Here is a 14366-nt window from a genome sequence, read left to right on the forward strand (position 1 = left end):
GGCAGCACATAAGCTTATCATGAGATTACATCATGTTATCTTTCTGAAAATATTATTAACATGTCGCATCATGAAAAAGTCTTTCATAGATTGCTAAATATAACTGCAAAATAGTGCAGTGAATTCAATGGCAATCAGGAACAAAGGTCTGCCCTGGCATACAGCCAAATGCACATACACAAGTCATAAATTCCTTAAAATATCACATATAACAGTAAATCTACTGTCATAATTTTGTAAAACATGAATACATCATAGAAAAATACAACAAAATAAATATTTAGAATCAGAGTGCCATTTATTTGTTGCAAGTTTGGTAACTCCTTATTAAAATATTTCATTTTTGGTTTTCAAGAACCCAGAAAGGCAAAAGCCTCCGGTGAATCACATTAATCGTAACAGCAGAAATCCACCTTTATATCTGGTTCCTACAGTTTCACACCACATTATTTTATTGTTTCAAAGCAATGTTCATCAAAGCAGCAAAAGTCACTTTTTAGAAGTGGTACTCTTTAATATTTTGTGTATCTTTTAATATAATCTCTCTGATATAAAATAGTTTTTTTTCCTCTTTCTTTTAATAATTTCCTTTCTCTCCTTCCCCTTCTGCTTCTCCACCTGCTGCATTCCATTCCTGATAGGAACCTTGTTCCTGTACAGAGGTTTCTGCTTGCGACATCTGAGATGCTTCGACTGTGGTTGCCGGCCCCATGGATGTTCTCACTGAACCTAAATCATCCTTATTCTTCCAAACTTTCGTCTGCCAGAAACTTTTCACAGCAGCCCTATAATAAAAATCACACCCAAACAATAATTGAGCAAATGTCAACAGGTATTGGATACGTTAGATAAGCTATTATTAACAAAATTAGCAAAAGGGATCTCTCTCTGTATTGTAGGTACATTTCTTATAAGTCTTTTAGCTTAGCACTATCATATTGGGTAGCCAAATCTTATTTTTGCATTCTTCAGAAATCATCTAGCCATGATTGTTAAAAAAGGACAGCACTCTGCTACTTTGAGACTGAGAACAAACAAACAACAGAAATGTAAGTTCTAAAATTGGGCAGGGGGGGTGGGAGTGACCCAATCAGGATTATGAATATGTTACCTAATTTATTTTATAATCTTCAGCCCCACCCTCCAAATGTTAAGCATACTCTTTGGCAAAAAAAATAAAAATAAAAAAAATAAAAATAAAAATACATAATCTCTCTCAATTCTTCGTTGAGTGAGGGTCACTTCCCCGCCGCCTTGAAAGAAGCGGTGGTGAGGCCTCTCCTCAAGAAGCCATCCCTGGATCCGGCAATATTGGCCAACTATCGTCCTGTCTCCAACCTTCGCTTCCTGGCGAAGGTTGTTGAGAGTGTGGTCGCGCGACAGTTTCCACAATTCTTGGAGGAAACATCCTATCTAGATCCGTTCCAGTCGGGTTTCAGGCCTGGACACAGCACGGAAACGGCATTGGTCGCGTTGGTTGATGATCTCTGGAGGGCTCGGGACAGGGGTTGTTCCTCTGTTCTGGTCCTGTTAGACCTCTCAGCGGCTTTTGATACCATCGACCATGGTATCATGCTGCACCGGCTGGAAGAGTTGGGGATGGGGGGCACCGTATTACGGTGGTTCTCCTCCTTTCTCTCCGACCGGTCGCAGTTCGTGTTGGCAGGTGGGCAGAGGTCGACCTCAAGGCCTCTTATATGTGGAGTGCCTCAGGGGTCGGTCCTCTCGCCCCTCCTGTTCAACATTTATGTGAAGCCGCTGGGCGAGATCATCCGTGGCTTTGGGGTGAGATACCACCAGTATGCTGATGACACCCAGCTGTACATCTCCACCCCAGGCCACCCCAACGATGCCCTTGAAGTGATGTCCCAGTGCCTGGAGGCTGTGCGGATCTGGATGGGGAGGAACAGGCTCAGGCTCAACCCTTCCAAGACTGAGTGGCTGTGGCTCCCGGCATCCCGATATAGTCAGTTGACTCCATCACTGACTATTGGGGGCGAGTCGTTGGCCCCCACAGAGAGGGCTCGCAATCTGGGAGTCCTCCTGGATAGGCAGCTGTCCTTGGAGGAACATCTGACGGCTGTAACCAGGGGGACCTTTTGTCAGGTTCGCCTGATCCGCCAGTTGCGGCCCTTTCTTGATCGGGATTCCCTGTGCACAGTCACTCATGCCCTCGTCACCTCTCGCCTTGACTACTGCAACGCTCTCTACATGGGGCTCCCCTTGAGGAGCACCCGGAGGCTCCAACTGGTCCAGAATGCAGCAGCGCGGGTAGTGACGGGAGCAGCCTGGCGCTCCCATGTAACACCGCTCCTGCGCGAGCTGCACTGGCTCCCGGTGGTCTTCCGGGTGCGCTTCAAGGTGTTGGTTATCACCTTTAAAGCGCTCCATGGCATAGGGCCTAGCTATCTTCGAGACCGCCTGCTGCCACCGACAATCTCCCATCGACCCGTGCGCTCCCACAGAGAGGGCCTCCTCGGGGTGCCATCAGCCAAACAGTGCAGGCTGGTGACCCCCAGGGGGAGGGCCTTCTCTGTGGGGGCACCTACCCTCTGGAATCAATTGCCTCCAGAGATAAGGAGAATCCAAGACCTCGGTGCCTTCCGCCGTGCCCTTAAAACCTTCCTTTTTCAGCAAGCCGGGCTGGCCTAATTTTTTAAGTGTTTTTAAGTGTTTTGTTTATTGTTTTTAATTAATGGGGCCAAATTTATATATGTATATTTTAACTGTATTTTAATATTTGTACTTGATGTTTTTACTTGGCTGTTCACCGCCCTGAGTCCTCAGGGAGAAGGGCGGTATACAAATTCAAAATAAAATAAAAATAAAAATAAAATTCTAACTGGAGATGCTAGGGAGTAAACCTGAGGCACACGCCATTCAAAAGTGTGCTCAACTACTGAGCCATGAATTTTCCTATTTATCTAAGAGAGAAATCCAACTTCTCAATCCAACCATTTTTGTAGGAGTTTCCAGATATACAGTAAGTACCGCTATATTATTTAATATTAACTTTGTTACACTAAAGGACACTAAAGGTCTTCTTAGCCCTGTTTCATGTTACACCATGTAGTTCTAACATTTGAATTTCTGATCTAATTCCCTCTTAATTTTCTTATATTCTCTAGCTCCTTCCTTTCCATCTTTGCTAATTTGCCTTTTAATTTTCTTCCATTTCTTTAGTGACCACACCCTCTTCCTAGCTCACGGTCAAGTTACTTCCTCTTCTTTTTCAACAGTCTCCTTGATGTTCAGCATAGTGTCATGCCTCTCCTGGATCTTTCTTTGAGAAATTTCGATTATAGGTTACACCACCTCTATCTGTGTTCTTAGGAAGGCTGGCCTTATAAATACCTGCTTTGAAATTCTGGAGAAGGACTATAAGTATATCATTAAGGAAGAAGCAATTGTGTTTTTGTTCATGTTGATGTGTGTATGCATGACTATGTATACATGTGCGCATGTGCAAGACTTTTCATCTCAATTAAAAGCATCTGGCAATGTTAGAAATCTCGTTCTCTCTCTTATCTGCCAGAGAAGCAAGTCTGTGTGAGTGTTTTTGTTTTGTACTTGAACATACTGAAGCTACCTTCTGGAGTTCACACATCATCCTACCTCTCTCCTGAGTACAGCACTGCTTCTGGAGAGAGGAGGGGTAGTGTGAATGTTAACTATTACTCAAACGCAAATCCTAATGCAATTAAAATTTAGGTATGCTCTACCTACCAATTAAGAATGATGAAGGTTATTGCGAAGATAACTCCAACACAAACAATAACTCCAGTTATGAGGACAAATACCAATACGATATCTGTACTTGGCTTCTTGAAACGTCTCGTTTCCAGCTCTAAAGAGAAAGAAACTTCTCATTGCTGTGATGCCCATTATGAAAATAAACTGCATGAAAATTAAAACTAGATGAAAATTAAACTAGATGAAAATTAAACTAGATGAAAATTAGAAAAAAGTCTTCATTTTCCACGCATTTTAAGGGTTAGATAGTATTTTATGAAAAGCTAAAAAATACAAAGAAAGGATGCCATACACCTGCACTATCATAAATTGCTTTATATTGACTGAACAGTTCTAAATGGCAAATGAACGAAGAAATTCAATTAAAATTGGGCAGTTTCTGTGATACAACAAGACACATAAAGGAATATCTTTTAATAGTAAGATCAATAACAAGACAGAGCTTTACCACACTCTTAGGCAAAATTGACCTTCAAATAGTTGGAAAAAAGCTGCCTCACTCTGATAAGATTAAGAGTATAGCAGCAGAAATAATTTAAGAGAACGTGTGGGAAACTAGAAAAATAAATAGATACAATTGCTCGCAGTAAGATTTCCATTAAAAACTGACTTAAAGTGCAATAGCCCTTTGAAGCGTTACATAAAACATTTTAACGAGTGTGAGGTTCAGGTGGGCTAAGTAAATAAAATACTGACAGTTCAAAACAATACATAATATTTGAAGTAAAACTGAAGTTCGAGTCATGACTATTGGAGTTATTCTTTATATCCAGGGGTCTCCAATCTTGGCTACTTTAAAACTTGTGCTTCAACTCCCAGAATTCCTCAGCCAGTAAACCTTCACAAGTCCACAAGTCTTAACATTGCCAAGATTGGAGACCCCTGTTTTATATAATCCAAAGAATGATTCTAACAGAGAAAAAGCTAAAATAAGAAAAGCTGTGGAAAGTGCTGTACTCCCAAGTGGATGGTTAGTACAGAACAAAATAATAACAAAGGAAATTTTCACATGTCATTATCTATTATTTTAAAAGTATACTTTACTATACTGGGTGTCTGTATCTGAACATCTCTATTTATGGCATTTTTGAAATGTTATTTTAAGATGGTAATACACAATGACAGCTTAATAGCACACATTTGTCACAAGACTGAATTACTAGATGACATTCAAAAAAATACTAAAAGAAATAATCCTCTGTCCTCTAACCAGACTGAACTACATTTTAATGATTCTGTTTAAACATCTCAAAGATCATGCCTGAAACTCAAAATAAGAAATTATAGTAATATATTGTACTGGCATTGGTTGAGCATACTGGACCAATATAATTGTGTCCAGACTGGATATAAAATCTTTACTTTTGCTTTCTACTCTTATGTCTGAAGAGGAAGTGTTCACATTTAAAATATGAATTTAGTTCAGGTTTATAGCAGTTGTTCCTAATCAAATAAACCTTCTGGGGGCTCACTAAGTCATCCACTAGATTTAAAACCAGGACGTGTCTCTCTATTAAAGTATTTTTTTTTCCTAATCAGCAACTGGTTACAGATGACAGCTTCCTCTGCCCTTTGTAATGATTAAGGTTGAAACATTCCACAATGATTCATTTTCAGAAGTCACTATAACCCGTTTTGAACAATTATCTTCTCTGTCTTTTTTACATGTTTACATGAGGTAGTATGTTAATTAGACCTATGAATATGAATAGAACAAATGTGTAAGGGAGAGAATGGTGTATCATCAGGTTTTATGGATTAAGTCCATATGTGTAGGTTTGCTGGAAAAACACATGAGAAGTAGTTATACCTATCAGCCCTTCCAGGTAAACCAGACAGAAAACACCACTAGATAGGTAATCCTGCTTTATTGCAAGGTTACATTAAGTGTAATCTTGCAAATTTGAAGATACAAATTTCCCACCACTTTTAACTGCTTGATAAATTAGAGTGGGTGCTTCTTTTTCTGACCATTAAGCCACTGGGCACTCTTGCCTCTCTTGTCCGATTGTTTCTTGGCCAACATCTTTTCCCCTCATCCCCTAAAGCAGTGATGGCAAACCGTTTTATCCTCAGGTGCCGAAACGGCAACCGTGCACAACAGTGCACACGCACGTGCCAACACCCATAATGCAATGCCCCCCCATGCATACGCGTGTGACCCCCACCCCCCGCACATGCACACACAACCCTTGTTTTGGTGCTAGCAGGCCTCTCTGAAATCTCCTGGGACCAAAAAACAGGCCGCGGGGGCGCAGCAGAGTCTCCCGGCCAAAGAGACCAAAAATCAGCTGGCTAGAGGGAGGCGTGCGGGCATGCACTGTGGAGCTGACCTGGGTGTTGGCTCGTGTACCTGCAGAGATGGCTCTGCGTGCCACCTGTGGCACACGTGCCATAGGTTCACCATCACGGCCCTAAAATCATCCACATACTCCATTATATGCCTGTAGTTGTTATCCCTGCTTGCTCTAGGCAACAGCTCAACTCTTTGGAACTACAGATTGCCTGGCTTGCCTGGAATACGTTTGGCCTTTGGACCAACACTAGTTCACTACCCTTCATTAATTTAATAAATATCAGTTCACTTGGTGTGTCTTCCTGTTGTTTGTGGGCAATGAGAACTGGAAACTCAAATACTAACCAATCTACACTCTAAGCTTTCCTTACTTACATCTTCCAATCTTCCAATAAGGCACAGATTAAGTTAATACTTCAAAACTCTCAAACTGCATTTTCTACTCTCCTTTGACTATTCATTGATGCCTAGCCCTGCTGAATAATGGAGTTCAGCAACATACAGAGCCACAAGTTCCCTTTCCCTTTCAATGATTTTTTAATGCAATCTTTATGTCATACCATTGCTCCAGCAGAACATTTGGCTTTATCTCCAAATCTCTCCACTATTGTTCTTACTTTTTAGCCTCCTCCCTAGTCCCCCTCTCACTTTTTTTCATTGCTTTTTTTCAATCTCTTTTGTATTTTTATCTTCTCCCTAGCATAGCATCCAATACCCTCCAGTTTGCACTTCAATGCTTCTTCAGAGTTAATATCATTTGAATTCAATCCCCACCCACAACTTAGGTGTTGTTTCTGTCCAAAGGCAAACATGTCCTTGTCTCTCACTTATGTTTCTGTCAAGTTTCTGTTTGTTGCGTGCTCTTCAATTAGCAGGAGCCATATTCCTGAAAACCGTCATCAAAGACCAACCAAGGTTTTATAATCCTGAACCAAAACTATTGTAATCTTTTCTATGTAAGTCTAATATCAAAGAAAGAATAACAATTGCAGCTGTCAAATTACCTAGATTCTTTGCCAGTTAAAATCTAATTTCTTTAATCTTAATTCCGACTGGATATATTTTAGGATAGTCATGGATGATGTAATATCATTATTGTAGTGATATTGCAAATACATGAAATACTACATTATTTTAAATTAAACAAAAACTCTGCAAGTCACTATTATCTCATTTGCATATTGAAAATACTTCATGTTTTGGCCAGTAGTACATTTTTTTTTTTTTTGCTTTAATTTATATGCCGCCCTTCTCCGGAGACTCAGGGCGGCTTACAATGCGTTAAGCAATAGCCTTCATACTTTTGTATATTTATACAAAGTCAGCTTATTGCCCCCACAATCTGGGTCCTCATTTCACCTACTTTTGAAAGGATGGAAGGCTGAGTCAACCTTGAGCCTGGTGAGATTTGAACTTGCAGTAATTGCAAGCAGCAGTTGTTAATAACAGTGCTTTAGTCCACTGTACTACAGGCTTTATTTGGGGCATCTATTAAAGATGCCCCAAATAAACTAATAAAAAAAAATGTGTTGGCAACATAAGATGCAGCAAGCCTAGCTGTTTATATAATTAGGAGCACTCACATTGATTACATCAAAATGTATTTGAATTACAAAAATCCCCACCTGGTCGGAAATTCTGGCAGTTGCATTCTAAATTTACATGAAGGTTAGGTTTTTCATATAAAATGTGATAATATAAGATCAGATTCGATTGGACAAATCATATTTTATTATTAGTTGTTGTGTGAATGGCTTTTAAAATGCAAACTATAACTGCAATAGCTTACTTGGATTACAACCATAGCAAACAGCTATTACTTTGCAAACTGGATTCACAGTCCTCTCCTTAAACATGATGAGGGAAGCTTGCATTGGCTCAAACAACAGGTATAGTCCTTTTCATTCAGAAGGAATCAATGAATTCAACCTACATATTACTCCCCTAAGAATGTTAATACAACTGATAATTGCCTAATAGATGTTTTCTCTTTAATCATAACAATTGTATCTATTAGACTATGAACATTCACTCTCTAGACTCATAGCCACAATGCTTGTTAGAGCCACACAATTCTCTGATGGCACAGTAGGACAGTGTAATCATCTGGCTTCAAATAGTCTGGTAGCTATTTAGAAACCAGTAAGAAACCAGAATCTCTCCCTTGAGGTAATCATCAGTGCCATTGACTTGATAATAAACATTCTAACAGAAGCAAAATACAACTAGAAAATCTGATTCCTGTTTTTTGCTCGAAAAAATATTCAAGGATTGCAACATACACATAAATAGGTATTAATAATCGCAGGTTGGATTCTACATTGTAGAAAAAGTATTCGTTATAGTCATTATGAGTTTTGTTTTAAATGCAGGATCTTTCTGATTCAAAGGTTTTCAAACAATTTGGCAGGTAGGCAGGGGTGGGCTTCAAAAATTTTAGCAAGGGGTTCTCTGCCCGGTTGCTGGGTGGGCGTGGCCATGGCCTAGTTGGCCTTCTGCACCATAGTGTGGTCCAGGAAGGGGGGGGTGTTTGCCCTCCCTGGGCTCCGGATGCTTTTCTCGAGCCTTCGGGAAGGCGAAAACGCTCCCCAGGCCCCATTTCCGGCCTTCCTGAACTTCCGGTAGGCCTGTATTTTGCCCTCCCTGAGCCTCCATGCGTGCCCTGCACTTATCTGCATCCAAAACAAGCCACATGGGAACTCCTGGGAGGGGAGGGATGGGCGAGGCCAGCCAGGAGTGGGATTTGGGGATTCTCCAAACTGCACAGAATCTTAGCTAGAGGTTCTCCCAAACCCCTGCAAACCCCCAGCAGCCCACCCCTGCTGGTAGGGTAGAATCAAGAAATCAACTGAATGTTCTTTTTAGTGGCAAATATGTTTGTAGACAATTAAGCCATCATAAAACTAATGATACTTCCACCATTATCTAGTATAAATACTAAATAAAATTTAAAATAAATTTAAATATTAGGAGTTGTTTCATCATCTACTCAAAAGTTTCATTTACTTCATATAAGGTGGTTACAGAATGGGTATGTTTTAATGAATTTTTGCTATCATGATGTCTCTGAGGCCTTTTCCAAACATCCCTTTGTGGCAAATGTATCACCTATGATAAACTTCTGTAAGTGTAACTGTAATTGATGCGACTCTATTCTAATTTCTTACGTATGATACGGAAATCTATTAGATTGGTAGCTTTTATTTGTAAGTGTAACATAATAAACTGGTTCTGTGCACACAGACAAAAATTATTTCTGGACCTAAATATATAAGTATAGCTTATGTAGAAAATATGTAATATGCACTCATCAAATATGCAACATTCTCATCAAACATTCTACAAGCAAATAAGGAAGTGCAAACAGTATTTGAATTTATTCTGATATATACAGTAGATAGAGAAGAGCCCGGGAGACCAAATAGCCTTGATAGTACAGGGGTTTAGTGCACCCTGTTATTAACACAGCTGCCTGCAATTTCTGCTGGTTCGAATCTCTCCAAGGCTCAAGGTTGACTCAGCCTTCCATCCTTTCTAAGGTAGGTGAAATGAGACCCAGTTTGTGGGGGCAATAAGCTGACTTTGTATAAAATATACAAAAGAATGAAGGCTATTGCTTAACGCATTGTAAGCCGCCCTGAGTCTCCGGAGAAGGGCGGCATATAAATCAAATTAAAAAAAATAATAAAAAAAAAAATTGGGGTTTCATAGTGCAATGAATCAAACTGAGGCTTGAAGGGATGGTGGTAAGATATTGAAGACTAGGGTGATAGCGAGAGACATACTTGTGATTCAAAGATGTGGAAATAGCATCAGTCATATATAAATTGAGAATATAAGATAAAGTTCTCTTCAAGTTGTGCTCAATTCATGATAATTTTATGGAGTGTCTATATAGTTTTCTTACAATATGGAGATGCCTTCCCGGATGGTTTTTCTCAGTCTAGTTTATAGCCTAGAAATCACCCTTGGTGATCTTCATCAAAATACTAACCAAATATGATCCTACTGAGAATTCTGAGATCAGCCAATGTTAGTGAAATGCTGCTGGCAAGCCAAGCAAATGAGCAAATCAGGATTATTTTTGATTTTGCTGCAAATAGAGATGGGTCACTCTCATTTGATCTTTGTTCTGTTCCAGCAATATAATAGCTTAAAAAGATATCTAGAATATTATCTTCAGAATAAGAAAAGCAGAATGCAACTCTCCTCTGCTAGTTGTCAGAAGCTATCACAAGGGCAGAAAGAGTCTGAATACTGTTATTGGTTCCCTAAACTTGAAAATATGCTCCAGCAAAACATATACAGCAGTTAAGAATTTCAGTTAAGAGTTGTTTAGATCTAATGTTTACTTGTACAGTATATGCAATGTAACAAAAAAAAAACAACCTTCTGTATTGAGGATGTTATGGAAAACTTTAAAGAGAGTATAAGAACCTTCTCAAATTAGTTCTTATCCCAAAACTTACAGCAGCAACACAGATCTGATAGCTCTTGTTTTAAAAAAAGGCTTCAAACTAATTCAGATACTATTAGTGCGTTTTATATAAGGCTTGTATTGGTTTTTATTCAAATTACTCTACTTGTGCACAAAGTTCTAAAAAAGATTTTAGAAATGGACACCTGATAATAGTGATAAAGATAGCAGGACTATTTCAAACTGCTCTCCTCCAGATCTGAAGGATGCATTGTACCCCCTTTCTTGTTCATGGTTCCAAGATTTTTGTTTCTATATTAATCTTTTGCTATGGTGCAAACTCTCAACTTTGAACATCCAAGTTTCGAGTCAGGTGGGTCTTACATACCCTGTATACAGGGTGACATGGAATAATACTTTTCCTTTCCTTCAGGAGAAAAAAAAAACTTCTGAGGATTTGAAGACTTTGTATCTCTAGGAAAAGGAATCCTGTGTGGATATTAATCCAAGGGGAGGGAAGAGAGAAGAATTCTTTGAAAATTATGAGCTGGGACAGCTGTCATCTGTGGAAGGCAAAGGGAAATATTTTGTTTCTCAGCAGAAACAGCAAAACGGCTGAATATTGTGTTCTTTAGATGTTATCGCTATTATTGAACCTCTTTAGATCATCCCAGATAATGACAAATCTAGTTAATATGCCACATGTGTTTTACAGGGCAAAGTGTTGCAAAGCAACAGTCTTTGCCTGTGAAGGAAATGGACTGAATTAATGAAAACTGAGTGCGGAATTGCCTCAGCACAGCCAACTGTGCCATGTTCATGTGGGAGATGCTGCCATTTATGAAAACTGGCCAACTGCCGCCTCCACCTCCTCCCCTGTTGTTGCCAACACACTCACTCACATGGGTGGCAGAACAAGGAGCACACTCTGGCTCTCGTCTGGCTCTCTCCTCACATGGCAAGATAAGAAGAATCATCCCTTTCACTTACAACACACAGCTTCCCCCGCAGAACTATTATCAGAAAACATGAATAAACTGCCTTATGTCACTGGTTTTGTCAAAAGCAAGTTACAAACCAAAATAGGCTTGTGTATGAAATAGAGCAGCAGTGCGGGGACAAGCCCATATACCAAAATCATTTATTAATGAGATGATGGAAAAACAGTTAAAAACATAAAGGGTTTTTAGTTTATTTCTACTAGATATAACCTGTTAGTATAGGCAACATGCAGATCAAGATCTATTGACAGATCTCCAGCAATTTGTAGTGTATCAGCATAGGGTTTTTTGTTTTAAATTCCCACATATTAGCAAAAGTAATGTTTTTTCTATCCTAAATTTTTGGAGCAAGGTGGAGTATTTAGGAATGACTTTTTATAAAGACCGGATATGCCCATAGTATATTCTGATGTGCAAAGCAATTTCCTGGCCTATAATTAGAAGTATTTGTGTTTTGCAACAGAATCCAGTTGCTGTAACTCATGTTTAACAAAAACAAACTCACAAGTTTTAAATCTGACAGTTTCTGAACCAGTACATGATTAGAAATGGAAGCCACTTTAATTGTGAATATAAACAATCAAAGATTAGTACAACAGAAAATGAACTTTGTCCAAAATGCTCCCTTTGGGTAGCTTTTACACTATACCCATCTTATTCTTAAATGCTCATAATAATTGATGTACCTTTTACATTTGCCTGCCCTATGGCCTCCAAATCCGTAATGAACATTTCTGAATTGTACATCATGTACAAGAAAATACATTTTTCTTGGATACATTGTTTATATTATATTATTCCAACTGTTTGATGGATGACAGGGTTTTTTTATCTCTAGCTTTTAATGCATGCAAATAAAAGACAATTGCACTGCTACTTTCTTCATACTAAGTGAAGACTCTATTTACAAAATAGCAATTGTGTCCAAATTGAGTTTCTAGTTGATGGCATTAAATTGGGGCACTAATGGTAGGAAAACTACCACTAACAGCAGCAAAACATAACCTATAAAAGGATGGGGAAGAACTGACTAATAAGTTTTTTTTTATTTTTTTTCCCCAACTCATTTTTTTAAAAAAAATCCATTCTCAGAATCCTTTGAGAAAACCTTAAACTAAAAATACTGTGCTATTAGGTTTTTTTTTTTTTTTGTTGTTGTTGTTATGTGTTTTTTGTTTACGACTGTTTGACAATAAGGCTGGCTGGTAGGAGATGAATCAACTTCAATGTCATGAAATACAAGTGCTGTAAAACTATAATAGCTTCAAAAGAATACATCAAACATTGTGAAACTGTATGCATGCAAAGCTTACCTCCTCAACTATCCATGAATAGCCATAAGCCCAGGGGGAAAAAATGCCCTTATTTACTGGAAGAAAAGGACCGTTTTGTCTTAAATAATTATTTATGAATGATGGAGGGAAAAACATAATTTTATATATCTATCACCAAGAATAGAAGATGCAAACATAAGGGTTGGAAGGGTAGAATGATGGAAAGGAAGGTAAGAAGTCAAGAAAAGGCCCAGTTTTGCTTTTCTCATTGCTGTCTATAAGTACAGGATGAGTGTTTGCAATGGGGGAACCACTATTATTTATGAAAACACTCTCCATAAATTATGAACCTCAACTGATGGTATCTCATCATCGGAGAGACTGATGGTGGAAGCTCATCTTGTGGGGGAATGATATGAAGATGAGATTAATACACAAACTGAACAGGGCAAGAAGTCCTAATTTCCTGGAAGAAAGAGCCATCTAACTCACTGGAATTTACATAACTGACCTTATTACTTGCAGCTGAGCACAAGGGTATTGCTGATTACTGATTAAATTTCTTGTTTCAACCACGAAATGAAATGGAAAACATGTTTTGTACATGTAGAGTCACATTCTGGCTCATCGGATACAGTATTCTAATGGACCATTTTGCACAGGCCACTGTTCAACCAAACCAAAATCCCAAATCCTGCCAATGCTTTCTCTTAATTGCTGTATTTGAATTCAAACGTATCACACCCAACTGGTCTATCTGTGCCTCTTTTCTGCAATCTTACTGTGCCTTCCTTTCCCTTACCTCCTATCGGTTTCACTGCTGGCTATGATTTTTCCTAACTGCTTCTCACACCAAAATGCCTCTGCTGAGTCTCATTTTCACAAATCAAACATACACGATTTAGATCTATACCTTGACAAAGCATATGTGTTTCAAACCAGGCATTGACAAGTGGAAGTATTGGTGTAATGGTGAAAGTGCTGGCCTAGAAACTAGGAGACTGAATTCTAGTCCTACCTTAACCGATGAAAGCCGGTTGGGTGACGTTGAACCAATCAATCTTTCTCAGCCCAACCCACCACTTGGGGTTATTGTAGATAAAATAGGAGGAGGAGGGTGTATGAGGTATGTTTCCTGCCTTGAGTTACTTATAAAGTAATAAAGACAGGGAGAAAGAAAGAAAGAAAGAAAGAAAGAAAGAAAGAAAGAAAGAAAGAAAGAAAGAAAGAAAGAAAGAAAGAAAGAAAGAAAGAAAGAAAGAAAGAAAGAAAGAAAGAAAGAAAGAAAGAAAGAAAGAAAGAAAGAAAGAAAGAAAGAAGGAAGGAAGGAAGGAAGGAAGGAAGGAAGGAAGGAAGGAAGGAAGGAAGAACAAGCAAGCTTATGATGGCTGAAATCAGATTTCTGCAGTTTTTTTCCTTCATAACTATGTGCTTGTGTGCATGAATACATGTGAGTTGTTTATATACAATAGATGAAGTGTGTACTGTACTGTGTAAGTGAGAATCTTACAAATGAGGTGCTTTAAACTGCATATAAATGTAATCAGTAATCATTAGTATTATTTTTCCCTGCCCCTACAATTTGGAAAGTATTTCTTGTGGCTAGTCAATTTATACTAATTTTT

General features: G+C 38.8%; 1 protein-coding gene across 1 annotated transcript in view; it reads right to left on the minus strand.

The window, feature by feature from the left end:
- Positions 1-577: 577 nt before the first annotated feature.
- Positions 578-14366, minus strand: part of SPACA1 (sperm acrosome associated 1) — a 31296-nt gene continuing 17507 nt past the window's right edge. Inside the window, exons 6-7 of the mRNA XM_070954063.1 lie at positions 3727-3847; positions 578-785 (exon numbers count right to left, since the gene is read on the minus strand). Of these exons, the coding sequence (XP_070810164.1) occupies positions 578-785; positions 3727-3847 (329 nt within the window). The remainder of the gene's footprint in view (positions 786-3726; positions 3848-14366) is intronic.

The sequence above is a fragment of the Pituophis catenifer genome, unplaced genomic scaffold (assembly GCF_029215685.1).
Source record: "Pituophis catenifer annectens isolate HBS135680 unplaced genomic scaffold, rPitCat1.0.hap2 SCAF_1, whole genome shotgun sequence".
NCBI lineage: Eukaryota > Metazoa > Chordata > Lepidosauria > Squamata > Colubridae > Pituophis > Pituophis catenifer.